At 41.6% G+C, this 17402-nt stretch overlaps 1 protein-coding gene across 8 annotated transcripts in view; it reads right to left on the bottom strand.

Annotated features, from left to right (window-relative positions):
- Positions 1–17402, bottom strand: part of LOC107224086 (protein phosphatase Slingshot homolog 2) — a 169395-nt gene that overhangs the window by 26869 nt on the left and 125124 nt on the right. The window contains exon 1 of one of the 8 annotated variants that reach the window (XM_046740573.1): positions 5065–5317. The exons of the other annotated variants lie outside the window; for them this stretch is intronic. Coding sequence (XP_046596529.1) covers positions 5065–5139 — 75 coding nt within the window. The 5' untranslated portion in view covers positions 5140–5317. Of the gene's footprint in view, positions 1–5064; positions 5318–17402 lie in introns of those variants that run through there. 8 annotated transcript variants of the gene reach the window in all.

Raw genomic sequence — 17402 nt, forward strand, 5'->3', positions numbered from 1 at the left:
GTTTGCGGTGGTCTCGAACTGTTCGCGAATCGAATAATAATCGCAGTACCTACCAACAACCCCGAGCGTTGTTGATCAACGTGATGCTGTTAGAATTCGCCTTTTTTCACGTAGAGTATTTAATTTGAAAATTCTATAAACTCTTCCGGAGGAAAAGATGCCGTGTAAATTATTCGAAATGGAATGACGTAATGATTGGCGAAAGATACTGCGAAATACGTCGACGTGATTTCTACAGTGAGCAGCTAATTGGAAGCACGTTACAGGAAATTCTTGCGTTAGTCGATTGGTTAATTACCGTGAATTAAGATCGTTTTGAAGTTAGTAACGTTATCGTAACGATTCACGCTAAGAAAAAACCGTTATTTTGCAATTTTCGAACTGTCTGAAATTCAGTAAACAGTAATGAAACGAAATATACAGATTTTGTGCAACCGTAATGCCTTCAAAATCATTGTAAAAATAAGATAATAGTGATTTTCCTCAACGTCTCGTTACGATGACGTTACTTACTTCAACCTCGTCAAATAATTTTCTATTTAGGTTAGGTTCAAAGTTTTGAATGGCTTGTTATATCTTAGTTGTGTAGTCTAAAGGTGGTTGGTCTTCTAGAGCGAAAAAGAAACGACAAACAACAACGACGAGGTTGGTAGAGCGTTTCCAACAGGATATACTTAGTTTTTAAGCTTCCTGATTGGAAATTACATTCGACGGATTAATTTGTGGGACATGCTTGCGCATATCCCGTATTGGAATTAAGAGAATAAAAAATATGCTACGAGCATCCAGCCACTTATATGCCGATTTCATCGCTCTCATCTCTGTAGTTTCGTAAAAGGATATAATTTCCTTATTTTCCCGAGATAAGCAAATGCGACACGGTATGAGGTAATAAATAACATGGATACCAAAAATACAGGGAAAAAAAACCTCGATGATCGCATTTCGAGCGCTTATGTTATACCATCGAGTATTCAACGGTACACCATGCGTGTATAATTATATATGGGATGTATAATTATTATACGAGCGCGCAGAAGGAACCGCTCGTCGGAGTTTAAAACGTTTTATACGACCCTGCACGCATTGGTGTGCATACGTGAAGTACGGTAAAACTTAAGGCGACGGATAATTAATATTATTGGGGTCAACTGTTCCAGCTTATAATATGACCCGGAAGTACGTTTGGACCGGCCAAACGACTGTGAGACGTTTTACCCCGTTTTTTCCGTTTCTTTTCTCGATTGAAGATCGCAGCCGGTGCTCGGCATGTCCTGCAGAGTTCAGGCAAATGACCGGGAATGGAAGTTTTAACGAAGACGAAAGAAGTTCCCAGGTGTGCCGGTGAGCCGTCAAGAGACCAAACAGTAAGCCAGACCTCTATATTTAGTCATCAGAAAACTCGACACCATAATTGTCGACCGAACAGACCACTCGACCTAGTCAACCAAAGGATTGCCACTGGCATAAGTCGGACCGAGCCGAGCCAATTTCACCTCAAGCTATAATTCAGGACTGACCGTAAGATCTGAAACGTGATGTGAGCTTCGGACGTGAAACGAATAGCCTCGCCCGGTGTGCCTTATGCGTGAAGAGGAACCGACACGACTTGGCGGGTCGAGTGCTTTCAAAGACAATCGAAAGTCCGCTATGGCACGCTTATCGAGGCACCTAACGGTCCCGGAATCTAATAATATACTGTTGCAATGTTGTTTGACCGTCTCCAAAGCCACTTTCCAACTGCCGCACCAACATTGCCTAATTTTCTACGCGATCTTATAGGAAGTGGAGGCCTGTAAAATCACTTCATCGTCAGGTGTTTGTCCGTCGCTAATGACGCCAAGATGACAAACTCGGACCATTAGTATGACACTCTCTTCTAACGCCCAATAAATTGTCCTGGTAAAAAAAATTCCCTTCTCCAATGAGTCTAGACTGCGTGGTGACAGTCGATAGAAATTCGCTAGTCTGCTCATTCTGTTAGCTGAGAAAACGATCCTCCGCCGACTGCAAACGTTAGTCTATCAACAGAGATCTCTTCCCACGGCATTTCATTCGGTGCAATTCGACCCGCGAGGATTTGCTCACCTGTGCCTATCCGTTGCACAAATCGAAAGTGTACATGCGAGGAATGTTACGTCTGGTTGCAGGTTGATCCAGAATGGGGAAGGCTCGCAGGAATTGACGCGAGGTGAATCAGGAAGCGGATGATGAAAATTGATAAGTTTGAAAATTAAATATGAGTACGTTCTGACCATCAAACTTATAACATTTCGCGTTGAACTGCGACTGGGATGCAAAAAAATAAAAAAAAAAAATGAGATATCTTAGTTAAAAATACAGCCAAATAAGTTATGTGAAGTTAACTGAAGCTGAACTGTGACATGTAAAAAAAACTCTCACAGGACTTTCTTGCCGTGTAATATAAACAATCGTATGACCCACTGACAGTATGCGCGTATTTGGAGACACCGGCTACAAATTAGAAGGCTTTAATCAGCGAACTACGTACGAATACACGCAAGCAAGACAAATAATTATCCTCCGTCGATGAGTCAGTTTTACCGCTAGCAGACTTACACCGTTGTGTAAATACGTGTATGACCTCTTCTGTCTGGCGAGAACTTTCGTTCCTTATCCAACCGATGAATAAACTAAAGGTGCGGGTGTTCGACTCGACTTACAGACAACAATAGACATTCTGGCTACCCTGATTTACGAGGTTTTAAGGTTCAGAGGTGGCAGATATGACTCCGAAAATGGTTACACCTTTTCTCTTCCATTAAATAAGTCGCCTGTCAAATCAACAGTAAAATTCTGACCCTGAATGCGGTCAGGAAGAGTGAACAGTAGCTCTACCGTGTCTGCTCGAAAACAAACATCAATTTCAATTACTTCAATCAACGGAGTCTAAACAGTGAATCGGACGATAAAGATGCTGATCCGTTTGAAGGGCGTCTCTGTCTCCATCTTCGATTCCAGCACCTGCTACGATCACTGAATAGAGAACAGTTAACGGAAGAAATGCTCCGAAAGACGGTTGAAATTAAGATGCTGAAGCGATCAAGCGTGAGCGGATGTTACCAACTCGAAGTGCAATTCTTCACCGCGCGTAATAATTCGCGTCAGCCTTCCTCCGGTGTTTCAATAATAGTCATTTACGAAGAGCGTCCTAGTTGTTTTCTTTGCATCATGAGAAGATTTCCATTGTGTCGGTACCGATCATGTACTAAGGTTTCAATTGAGTAACAACTTTCGAACCGACTTACAGCGATATTTGCACGCGTCAGTAGGCGGGCTAAAGACGGGGAGATCCTGGGATCGGAGATCGCGAGGCATCATCCGCTGGGCCTGCACGTTCCTTAGCCTTTGGAAACATCGAGCAGAACGTGACTAGGTGCATCGATGACTGGTGGGTAGGTAGGTAGGTCCGGAACGCGAATTGCAACACGATACATTAAACGGTGCACCGGATCGGTACAAACTACGTGGAGCAACTTTGTAGAGAAAGGGACTCTTACCGAATGCGGTAAAAAAAAAAAAGGCGAATTATTTCTACAGACTTGCTCGTTCTTCGTGGAGTAAAACATAACCAACCGAAGAGAAAAACTGAGTAGAGTATACGGCAAACAGCACGTGAACACAAAAGCCAAGCCTGTTCACTCGATGAATCTTATTTTACAATTTATTTTTAGTACTATATTTGTCAAAGAGCCAGCTTGGAAATTTGACCCAGGTACGTAGAAATATTTAATAACTCTTCGGGTATACCGATGGGGCGAAAGTCATTCGACGATGAATCGAGTCAGTTTCACTTTCAAGAAACACCAATTCAGATTCGAAACTGGTACTCCTGCTGTGAACGTTGCTCTCTATAAACGTTACAACTCTATATATGTGCGCCAGTCTGTCACGACGCGACGCTATTATTTAACGATATGAAGCGAGACGATCTCTTTTCTTAGGATGAGTTTCGCAAACGGTGGGCACGGTAAGCTTGCCACGAGGTAAAACAAACTCTCGGTCTAACCGGCGTGATCAATTCAATACTTTCAATCCTGCGAGGCGCACTGCCGGCTTCGTGACAATATCACGCGGCAAATCAAATGACCTGATAAGGCGTATGATGCTTCATTAAATATCAAATTACCTTATCTCTAGATCAAGCCCATGATAAACGTTTACGAACGAAAGGAGATACCATATTTGGTAATGCAGCAGCACTTGGTGCGTAGCTGACTCACATTCCGCGTAAACAAATCCTCGAGGGACTTTTTGCATTGAGAGGACTTGAGGATGGCAATACCAACGAATACTTGTTGAAAGCGATTGCAAATTAATATTTAGAACGACTGAAATGCGCGGGAAAAATATCGCATGTCACTGAAATATAAAACTTTTCAAAATCACCTAAGTTCATTGAATGCCGTTTAATGCGATCTAGGTCATCCGAAGAAATGTCCACCGTGGGTATCAGTTCAAAGTAATTCGCACGGAATTCATCGTGCCACTTGAAGTTGTTAAAAGCCTATCAAACACTGTTTTATTCTCGACCCTCGTCAGTGATTTAAAAAAAAACCATTCGAGCGGAGAATAATATCCATAGTAAACTGAAATCGGTGTAACTGAAACTAGAAGATTGTTCGAACTCGTTTAAATTCATTCAAAGTGATTTGCAATCATTGTAAGCAATTTGAGGTTAGCCGTAACTCGACACTCGAGTAAACACTGATTCCAAGTTAACAACTTATCATCGTGAATGGGCTATGGAAAATAGTTAAAGATCCAAGAGCATTTAGCTTTAGGCAATTAGTGTACTGGGAGTGTGTCGCATGGGTCATAAACACGTGTATATTCGTATGATACATCGGACAGGAAGAGATCATAATTGGCAGTCGAAGACTCGAGTATAAAAATAAGAAAATTCTACCAGCAAAAATGCCCTGCGGAAAGTGTAAGCCATATCTAAGAATAAGATAATGCGATTTGTAACGAGAAGGTTTGAAAAAAAAAAAGAAAAGAAAAACCACTTTGCAGGAGAAAAGTGTTGATAATAAATAGTACCTTGTAGCTAAAGTTTTTGCTCCCACCGCACATCACGGAGCCCCTTTTTGTCTTGACGCGAGGGTTCGTTAGCATCGTTATACTCGGTTTTCAGTATAGACTCTGTTTTATAGTGAAGCCCAACATTAGCTGGGAGTTGACCAACTCAGAACGTCTCGCCTCTCCGTGTACCTGGAACTTCCCAAGGCTTTCGTTGAGTTATCACTTCGTTCAAACACGACACGCTTGCTGAACAGTTTGAATAGTAAGGCATCCAACTGTTTATTAGAGTAGGCCTGCAATCATTCGCTTAAGCTCGCTAACAGCTCACTGTCAGTGTTCAGCAATTGGATGATAACCATCGAGTGTCTTGATTTTCCATAAAAAGCGTCACCGTCTCGTTACCGTACTCCATTTTTATCCACAAACACACACAGACACACCTACAAACTGCACGTTTCGAATAATGAGTTTTTAATATTAGAAATACAACTTCGCTGTTCGACACCTTTAGAAAGTACGGGGAAGCGATCACTGCTTGATGTACCGCCGCGACTTCGCTTTTGTCAAACTTGCTTCCTCGAAGCTTCCCAGTCAACTGATATCTCCACTGGTGAAAAAAATCTAATCGGTTGACCGTGAGTCTCGGGCTGATAAGTGCTCTACACTACGAATGCAACAGTCGGACGAATCCGTCGAAGGATTGCTGATCCGGAATGACACTTTAGATATGGTGGAAATTTGTAATATCTTGGTGCCATAACTTGATAAACTAAAACATGAAAGATACGCTTTTACAGATGTCGACCCTGCCCCGGATCAGCGGAGTCGCATTGGAAGAGCTATCGGATAAACACTTCATAGTATCACAAATTCGAACGTCAAGTATCGTGGGTACGATTCTACTTCCCTCCTTCGAATTGAACTTTCCAACGCTAAACCAGTCTTTACACCCGTGCTAATGTACGGAAAATAGCTACGCTATTATACGACCATCAAGACGGCTTGGGTTCCCCCCTTTGACCTTGGGGACCGATTCTCACTGAAACCAATTTAGGAGAATCAGTCCCGGTCGCAGTTATCCAATTGGGCTCGTGACGCGATCGCACCTTGTGTAACGATGCAACGGGATGGATATCCATTCTCATGGAACTGAGCTCTGAGCTTAGTTGGTTGACGTTATGGATGGATCGGAAAAGTTTTCACACAGCGAAACGCTAAGCCCAGAGTTTCTACGGTTCTTTGTTCTACTACAGCCGGGTTTCAACTAGCTGGGATTCTCAGCGGATACTGCGGTAAGCCGTACACGTAAGACTCCTACGAAATTGGAGCGGCATGAGACAACTCGAGCTCTAGGAACGTTCGATCGATGGTTTCCAAGCATCGCACAACGAACTGTCGAACATGCGAAGTAAAGAATATCCAACAAAAGAAAACATGCAACTGCACCAAGAAGTAACGCTAACAATCCGAATTTGGTTATCTCGAGCAAATTGTACAACGTGAAACAGAGTTCACGGCAGATCAAATGTCTGACGATCGAACACATTTGGTCGAAATTGTTAGTCAGTTTAATTGCCGTTGGAGTAAAACAAACGGACAGTTGTTCCTTTACAAGTTACAAAGTTCCTTACTCGCTGTTCATTAATTCAGACGTCTCGGTTACTTTCGGAACTTGAGACACCATGATTGCGTGTATTCTAAATTTCAAGTCATTGCTTTTCTCACCCAAAATTTGGTAAGATTTATCATATTTATCTCTGAGTTGCCGATTTCGAAGGCTTATTCCAAACTCAAGTTATAGGTTAAGAACCAATCGTACAACGAAAATGCTTCTTTCACCAACGGCCGAGACTGATTAGGTGCACTGTACCGGTAGCGCAAGCTACTCAGGCCAGCTATTAATACCGTGTACAGCGAGGGCCTTGAAAGTGGAGCAACTTTATCGGGTGTCGCGGTGAAATCCAAAACGAGTCCCGTGACATTTTGACTCCTCGTAATTAATCCACGCGGTGTTAATTACACGAGGCACAGTGCCACAAGGCTGGGTATGGCCCACTTCAACCGTTGCTCATAGACTTCCTTGTACGAAGACTCAACGTCTTTATTCCCTGCTCTGCATTAAACAGAGATTACAACAATGGTACAATCCGACTGCATAGAAAGGTCAGTCCTCGACTTATTCATCCGCATTTCAACTTCATTCGTCGCTATCGGTATTTGGAATACTCTGAGCCATCAGCCAGTCCATTCTGGGAACGATTGGGTACCGAGAGGTTTACGTCAAATACTAAAGCATCGCTCGAATCTTCAACACGAGTGTCGATTACAGCGTTGAAATTATATTTCTACGGATAGTCGCATCACCTTTCCCACAGTGAAAACCGGTCTGGTATATAACCTTACAGCGGTGGCTCAACGAGCTGTGAGAAATTCAGAAATTTAGGGGTCGGGCGTACTCGAGCTCTGGCAGCCCTGCATTTGACACTTTCCTGGGGTTAATGTCCCGAATCATTCGCCTCGTCGAATTAACTCCAGACTGCGCGCAACGAACCACGGCTCGAGTGCACCGTAGAGTATGACACGTTCGAAGGTGTGCAGACCTTACCCTCATTGCAATTTATTCCACTGTGGTGAACACTGTTCTCCCTTATTTTTTTTTCTCTTTGTGTTCATTGGCCGTCCACAGCTTTCTTTTCGGCAATTATCGAGTCTCCACACGTTCGAACGTCACTTCATTTTTCTGAAATATGTCGAATGACAACTGTGATGGATATCCTTGGTAGTCTCGAACTTTACTAATCGTTTCCAACTGTGACCTTCTTAGTAATATAAATACTGCTGAAAAGTGACTTGAAAGTCGAGTTAATCTAAAGTTCGTGAAGTAATTCGTTTCACCAGGTTGACAAGACATTTCTACTTCCATATGCATATTCGTGTATCGACCCTTCATCTCTATTGCGGAAGTTTCGCAAATACTTTTTAATATAACGGACGGATGGCTGGATTTTCATTGATTTACATTTTCCTGAAATATTGAATTATCCGCAAGCTGAAATTCGATTTTCAGGCAAATTTTTAACGTTGCGTTAATACTTCCCACGCAACCTTAGTAGCAGCTAACAATTTATTTATTGATTTATTTGTTTCTACTCTCGAATCTTATACGCTTCGATTATTCCGTCGCCGAAGGCTGTGACTAAGTTGCGAAGGTTTTACAAACCTCTAGTCGAGCCACCTGCTTTATGTATGCCACAGTGGACAGCGAAGCGATCGAAAGTTCATAAATTATTCGTAACGCACGTAATTCACGCCGAAAGTGAAAATCCTTCCTAGCAGGCTTATTTTCCCTCCTAAATTCACAATCGCGATTCCGTAACTCTTCGGAGCAACGAACTCGTCGCTGTTAATGAGGTTAAGTCAGAAGTAAAACATGATTAAAAAAAAAAAAATGTGTCCATATAATTTAGAACTTGTTAATTTCAGTAGTTAAAAAAATAAGTGTAGAAATCCTAACGATTCAAATATTACTAATAAATTAAAAATAACGCGACTACCGTGTAATTATTACATCGATACACAAAGTTTCGATTTTCAATTTGTAACCTGATTACAGCTTATGAATTATCCTCGTTTACCTGTAGAAAATATTTACTACCTCGACTCACGATCGTCGTTAAACGAATTAATTTCTTTCAATCGAGAATTTATTATGAAACCGAAACCGCTATTTCAACGTCCGATCGACCCGGAACACGTAATTTCGAATCTCGCTTCGATATGTCACATAACGTCTTTCTCGGTATGGAAAGTGAACTTGAAACCAATTTCAATAACCTTATCTTAATCGTTTGCGCGGAATATATATGGTTATATAAAAAAAAATCACGTAACCACATTTACCGCGGTAATTACCCAACGTCTCAGGCTCGTTAATATTTCTACCTGACGTAATTAGTATTGTATGCGAATGTAATGCGAGTGAAAAGTGCACGATATGCGAAACATCCAACGCGTCGCGCGCATCCTCGCGATGACTAAGCTCTGCAATTTGATAATCGGATATCGTGCTGATCAACTGATCACCGGGATAAACCAAATAAAATCAGCCGCGACTACGAAAAACGAAGAAAAAATTTAAAATCACTTGGGTGGCTCTGAATCGAAGCGGTAAAACCGAAACGATGACGGTAAGGACGAGGTGCGCAGTCGACACGAGCAAGATGTCCCATAAATCAACTAATTACCGTAGTATTATCTCAGAATTTCCATTAACATTCCCGTTTCGTCAGCGTCGTCGTTACAATCTCAGTAGAAGTTTCTCTCTCTCTCTCTCTCTCTCTCTCTTGCTCTAAACCGCGGTAAATACCGTGCCGGATTAAAACCGTGTGCGCAGATATCTTGCTGCAGCCAAGGAAGGGTTTTTCCTTTCCGTGGGCGAACCGGGTCCTCGTCGTCGGCTCGGAGTTACTACTGACGAGAAGAAATTGCTCCTCGGGAAGGTGTGTTTTACCCTTTTCTTTTGTTTTTTTTTTTGACCTTTATCATCTCTCGCAGTAAATCCCGCGAGTGCGTGAATAGGCGGAGGCGATATAATTGCCAATATCCTCCCGCACGCCCGGAGGATAAAGGACGACAATATCTCGGATCATCCGGGTACGGTGTGGACCGTGTGTCACTTGGCTGGCAATTCTTCGCACGATATTCGCCGTCAACCGGTAACTCAACGCGACCTCGTCTCTCCGCAAATGTTGCTCCCATCCTTCACTCGCGGTACTAAATTTCTTTTTTACCAAGTTCAAAGTTCGACCGTCGTAATATTCCCGGATTACGAAAGACGATGGGACAAAAAATTATAAAAAAATTAATCTTAGCAAGAATAGGCACGCTGACAATGAAAGTTAAGAAGACAGGAATACAATTGAAACAACGATATTGACGAGGTGTCTTAGTAGGTATTAAATGATCGCCGATGTTATACCGATCTCGATCGATACTTTACAAGTTTCAAGAACAGATGTTCTACTGTAACAGGTAGCAGAAATAATATTATGTTAATTCCTTCACTACGTGAATTCAACTTGGTTAACAGCGACCCGGAAAAACTCCGCGCTCACGAAGTTCAAAGCTTCAGGGAATGAATTGAACTCTTTCCGGGTTGTCGCCTGATCCTCACGTATTACACACTCGGCCCGAGGTGACCTTAAAAGTTGACTCGAAAGCGCGTGTGAATTATTCGCAGGAGGACTTAAAGCGACTTCGGAGTGAGTCAGGTGGGTATTAAATGTAGGTACCAACGTTGTACAAAGCCAGAGTTCGCGTTTAATTCGACCCACTTTTTGCATCTCCGAATTACTCCGGTGAGCATATCGTCCGATGAATAAACTAGACGCGTTGCCCCGAGATCCAGGAAGTCGGTGTGAAGCATCTGACTGAAGAACTATTCGAGTGCTAAGGAATGACTCAACGTACGATTGTTAATGTGTTACGTGACGAGTCGAAACGCGAAGACCAGCTCGTATCGTCTCCTTCCACGAAAGGAATAAATTCAAGTCATCAATCTCTTTTTCTCAGTGAATAATTATCGGCTATGCAAGTATACGTTAAACACACACCTCTTTCCGTCCAGATGTTAACATCGGACCTTTTACGGCCACGTCTACACGTAAATGACATAATGTACGTCTTGGCGTTGTATTTACACTGGAATACAAAGCGTATTTTGTGCCAATACCACTTTTGGATTGTTCTTGATTGTCTTCTCGAAAACGGTTAAACGAACGAGATTGTCGAAAAATGATTCCATACTTGGAAAAACGTGAGAACCGGAACTATTTGTTGCCAGATACTTTACATTTTTCTTTTACTTGCTCGTGGTTCTACTTTTTTATTTACGAAAGGTGATCGATTACTCGACGAGAAGAATGAGCAACGGATAGGAAAAAAAGATGCAAAAGTTTAACAATGCATATCGATTAGGTTATACATTTACCTATCTTGCTTCGAACTTTACGATGCGAGATTTCAGAGGCTGTATTTCAAAAGGAACGGGTTCGTATTTTACGAGAGGTTGAGCTTTGCGCCCCATGATAAACTTCCGAATAAAAATAGATCCTGTATTTATCGACGTCGTAATCCTACGTCTTACTTTATTGCAGGACGAGTACGAGGGCATAGAAAAGTCCTGAAGAAAGTTTCGAATCTTTTTCGTCACGTGTACCATATGTAATTTATAAAAGATTACAAAATTCTGCTTCGATATCCTTGAGAATTGAATCAATAACTTTGCCGAGTTTTCACCGTGAAGAAATTCCTCCAATAAGCAATTTTCTCTAGCATTCGACGAAATGTGATATTTTGATTCCATACGATTATCATACAGCGTTAGCAAAATCACTTCTAGTGTTTACCAAAATCATGAAAACAAGAACACGATTCCCGACAGTTTGATTTGAACGGTACCATCGATATCTCACCTTCCAAAACCAAAACTTCATTTTCAATTACGTTTAATGGTGTTTAAAAAATGAATAGAAAATTTAAAAAAAAAAAACAAAACAAAAAGCAATACACAATTTCAGGAAATCTAGGAATTTTTGGACACTTTGAGGACTTGTGTAACCGCATCTACTGGCAGAAAGGACCGACGAGACGGCAACTGGAAGTGCTGATGGCAAATTGCAAAGTAGGTTGCGGTCCGAGACGAGACCCAAGAAGGCGGCCTGTAGCGGAACCCACGCTTGGGTCTCAGTCACGAAGGAAAGAGGTCGTCGAAACGCGCCCCAAGGGGCTTCCGGTCTACGAAGCCGAGAACTCGCGCAAGCGGTAAGATCTAGTTCTTTGCATCACGGTGAATAAAATAAGTAGCCAATAGTATAAACCATAGGTACAAATACTGGGTGTTCGGGTTGACCACGCCCGAAGCTCGCCGATGGAGGGAAAAAGGAAAAAGTTTATAATCTTCGGCTTCGGTTCATCCTCGCGTTCCGACTATGTACACCATTATCGGATGGATTTCCGACTGGTCGGATTATCGGAAAGGTAAGCAATCGAGATTCGTCAATAAAACTTAATACGGATAGTGTCGAGTCTAATGTGACAGTCGATAAAACGTCTCGACACTTATAGTGAAGTGAAAACTGAAGAACTATCAAATTTGCTAATTTGACCAACATTGTAAAAACTGGCGGTGTTAAAATTGACCGGTTGATACTACTATGGAACATTCTTTGTGGTAAGTTGAAAATTTTAATTATTGGATTGAAACGAAACTAAATTCTATAGAAGTCCAAACTGTCATTTTTTTACAATCTTATAACGAATGATCTTAAAATCAAAAATGACGAAGGCTTCAAAGATTTTTCGGAAAGCTTGAAGAACTTTGGTCCCTGCACATGCCTGCACCAACTTTGTCCACATTCGATTAATCGAATTGAATTAAAAATCCGCATACCTATAAATTCCTCCGTCGAAAACTGGTTCTCAAAAGTCAAGAAACAACGATACGTGCTGACGGTGATAAAATTCATTGCGTGACTCGTGCCGAAATTATGACTATTATTATGATTATTACACCCAGTGCTCCTTGCGCCCTCGTTACACGCACGTATATACGTCACCTTGATCTTCGTCAGATTCACAAGTAGGACACAACCCGTACGAGATTGTGAAAGAAAGAGAATATCTAAAAAGAGAGGCACAAGGAGGTGTTCGCTCGTAAAAGCTGTCCGATCGTTTTAACAGTCAAGCATAAGAGTGTCGTTTGTTGTTCGTTTGTCCTATTCGGATGGACAAATCTGATGGTCAGACGAGGTACGAGCAGAGTGAAAGTGCCGGGATCAGTCAGGTCCCCCCCTATCATAGGTAAGACGGTAGCTGATGTAGATACAAGTCAATTTAACGATGCATGGTTATGCAGTTCGAGCTCACGTGGCAGCCTAAACGTTACTGAAACGCAGGTTCTTCAAGTTCAACTTCGTAGTTCAGTAAAAACGTAAAATTATAATATGCTTGAAATGAGATCCAAAGCTGACCCCAAATTTCTTGTATATTTACAGATTTCAAGATCAATATGAACGTCATATGGATATCAGGAGCTGACGTTTGAACCTAAGCGTTCTAACTTTATTTGAGATAAAAACCCCCGATGACTTTGACACTCGGATCAAAAAGTGGCTTCGGTTATTTCTCTCCTGAACTGGAACACAAACGAAATATAAACCATCCAATATCTTTCCTGGCAACCGACAATTTTAGTATCAATCTCGTGTAAACGTTTCTCTCGTTTAAATTGAGGATATGACGCAATAAGCTTGGTGGTAGAAAAGGGAGAAAAAAAGGAAAGAAAGAAAATAAAAACTTGCGCCAGAAAGGAGTTCGAGATTAACATTTATTACGTGTGTGCTCCAGAAGCAGAGCTGCACCCTGACCTGGATTTTAATGGACTGACGACGTCAGAGTGGCTTGTAGGTATAGAGGCTGCGAAGCCTTGGCCCGACAGAGGATCTCTCTGAACGAGATTAATCTCTTCATCCCCTGCGGTCGAGGACGTTCGAACCATCTGCAGGGAATTCCGAATGTCGCCCGATTCCACCCGAGAGAATTTCGCTCTCGACGTCGTATCGACCTGGGGAATAATAATTCGTTCGAAACGTAGTGTAAGCGTGTTCCTTTCCAGGAATATAAAAAGTTGGGAATGAGAAAGAGAGAATCAAAAACCTGGATGAGGTCCAGGCGTATTTTTCCGTTAATCGCCAATTTATCGCGAGGTCAGCTTCCGCCGGAGGGAGCGATATTGAATCGTGAGCAATTATTCGGACCCAACTGAACACTCTGACATTAAATGACCAGCGGCAACCGCGCGAGAACACGTTTCGCGGGATCGAGATAATTAGAAATGGAATCATGTATTACCGTCGAGCCGGAGATCGGCAATGATTGCAGTTACATGTTACGCTAGCACGAAGCACGAGGCGTCATCCGCATACTAAATAACCTCGCTACACGTAGAAGAGTCGAAGAGTTGTCTAGAAACACACGAGCTGGGTTACACGCATTCTCTCTTGTATAACAAGTTGAATCCCGATGCATACGAACTCGTCGCAGTTTGCAATTTGTGATAAATAATGAAAAGATGGGAGTAAAGTGAAACGTAACGAGAAAGAATAGCAACGGATACCAGACTTTCCGGTAACAGCTAGAAAACTAATTTTCATTTTCTACCTAGAACTATATTTTTCGATTGTGGTAAGAAATTTCTCTCGGTGTGGTAAAAATTAAAACGATGAATCGAGGTACCACTGACAACGTCCTTGTTTCACTGACCTACCTACAGAAAGAACCGAGCATCGAGGTGGATGATACAAAGTGCATATTATACCTACGTTCCTTTCACGGCAGCAAAAATGGATAAGAGCGCAAAGTGAAGTGAAAAAAGAGGACGAGAATAGGCAGAGGGATATAGGAATAACTTTCGATTATAATCACACGCAATACGATACAATAAACACTCTGCAGGTTTCATTCTATGAATGCAAATTTTTATCGGTGACAAATGGGCTCTAGAAGATAAGCAACGACCCGTAGTCGACTACTGGCGTGTGTAGTAGACGATTTATATACGGAGTGGACAGTTCGTTCTTGATCAGGAATGCCACGATTTTACCACAACTCGAATTGACTGATCGACAAATAAAAATCTGTAAAAAATGTGCAGAGAGAAAAAAATTTTCCCTATTGCAGCAAGTCGTTCGCAAAATCAAAGTTTTCTCTAGAAAAGTTTAGAGTAACTTCAAAGTTTTGGCATTTACAAGTCATGCGATTCAAATATTTCTCATGCAAAGAAGAACAGAAACTTGATCGATTATAGATTTGATATATATTCAGCTTGCTTTTTTGTTTTTTTATTGACAGTTCCGATACTTTTTTACAAACTCAACAAAACTATGAGTCGATTGAGTGGAAAATGGAAACGAATAAATAGCCTTTGAAAACTGTGGCTAAAAATTGACGAAACTTGACGTTTAACGTCAATTTGCAAAAATAAACTAGACGAAAAATGACGATTCAAAATCTGAGATACGCAACTAATCAACCCAATTTACAATTCAAAATTCGTCGGTAATTCCTTCTTTTTCCCTCTTCGAAGTCCTTCTTCTTTTGTGTCAGAATTCAACGCCGACCGAACACCCTGTACAGGAATAGAAGCCAGTGGGTATATCTATAAGTGCAATACACAAACTGCAACGGTGGCGAATGCTGCTGCTCCTGGTGCTGCTGTACGTTTAGAGTCGTTTTGCAATGCAATCGATAAACGAAGGTAGAGAGGGTCAAAACCCACGTAGGTGTTACCCGTTGCATTGTCAGCCCTGGCTGGCGCCTACCGTCCTCGATTCGAGTCTCTCCCTCGTTAATCTTAACAACGACTCTTAGGTGTCAAGTCGAGTGCGATGGATTTGCAATTGAAATATGGATGGTCCCAGAGTGCCGGGCTTTTATTGCGACTAATTGCAACTGAATAGAATAAAGAGAAAGAGATGTTTTCGCAAGTCATTAAACGCAGTGGTAAACGAGGCGAGAGAAATTACGAGTAGATGTACCGGTTCCGATCACCTTACAACGTTTTATCCTATTGTCGCCATATTTGTTACATGCGATCCAAGCTTATGCCCAAAAATGGTACAGATGTGATTTGATCGAGTAAACACTACATTCCTAATCAAGAGTGATCCGAGAGATTGAAAGTCAAATTGATGTACCTGTGAAGGGTTTTGAAAAGGTGGTCAAATCTATGGCCCCCAATAAAATTTACTCAACTTCAGAGCGATTGATTACAAAAGTCCTAACTGTGACCTAAAAATTACAATCCAAGGAACTCTACGGACCCGGATAGTAAAACGATTATCTTCTACAGGACATGTATGCATGTATGCTTATACACCGGGGTTAACCGTTTTATCATTGGTATCCGAAGAGTTACTTGGTTTATAATCGTGAGGCCAGAGTAGGGTATTTTACAATCAATCTCTCTAAAGTTAAGCGAATTTCATCACGGGTCATCGAAATATGGTACGGTGACCGTAAACGGTAAACCTAACCCAAATTAAACCCATCCAATCCGCGGTTTCGTTAATCTGACAAATTTTTGGAAATTTCCTTATTCGCAGCGAAAAGACATGTCAGTGACCTCATTCTATGCGTCCGTTAAACGTCCCGCTGTCTCTTTCCGGTGCTTTGTTACTCTCGACCCGTCTGCAGTACGCCGCAGTCCTCGTCTGAACGGTTAATAATTCCGCGTGTTTTTTGTGAAAACATCATGCGCTTACGCGTGTAATTCAATTCACAACAGGATTAAAGTTGGTACGATATCTGCGTCCGGAAGCGTACGTGTACGTTTACTTCACTTGGTGAAGGTTCGCTGTGAAATTTTACATGAAAAAATTAACTGCCTAATGCCAATTTTTCCAAGTGCAGGTTATTTCAGGGCGGTGCAGATGCGCCATCTGGCGGTGGCGTCATGGAAACAACACTGGCGTTACTTCACGCCGAAAGCCCGCCACAATTCGAATAGCTCCGATATGAGAACCGTTTTCTTTTCTTTTTTTTTTTTCTTTTTTTTTTTTTAATATAAATACCGATGAAAAACTTATTTACTTACCCATTTCCAATCGTAAAATCATATCTATCCGAAACGGAACCAAGAATTTCTCTGGCCATGAAGAAAAATGAATGAAAAGTATATAATGTACGTTAATTCACAAAGAGCATTTAAACTTCTGACGATGCAAGGTATCATCACCCGCACTATCAATTCACATAAATTTTCATATTACCGTAATTGTAAGTGATAAACTCGCGATTCTGCTCAAATAACAAAAAAAAATGTTAAAAGCAGACAAAAGAACTGCGAGAATCTTGACCAGATTTGATTAAATTGTAAAAAATTTTCAATCAAGAAAACGAACAACGGGATAATTTCATCTCTCCGAATCATTCGATTCGTACTATTCAACAACCGTAGTAATGCGTGTATTATATCCTCCGACGTCGCGTTGATTTCTCTGCCGACTTTATCGCTAATGAAAGTGTTCGTTCCAATTACCGCCATCTTACGACGATCAAGTGGCATTAATGCGTATCGTTCGTACACACGTGATTCAACAAGACATCGTAACGGCTTACGTGACGGTTTGTGTTATACATATGTTACTTATAACTATAATATTCTCAGACCACGGAGCAATGGGACAAGTGAAAATCGCGAGGGCGTACAACCGATTACTTATTACTCTTGGCAATAGATGGCGGGAAAATCAAACGCGACAAATCGGTTATCCGATATTAACATCCCTTCTCTCACA

Source organism: Neodiprion lecontei, chromosome 5 (assembly GCF_021901455.1).
Source record: "Neodiprion lecontei isolate iyNeoLeco1 chromosome 5, iyNeoLeco1.1, whole genome shotgun sequence".
Taxonomy (NCBI): domain Eukaryota; kingdom Metazoa; phylum Arthropoda; class Insecta; order Hymenoptera; family Diprionidae; genus Neodiprion; species Neodiprion lecontei.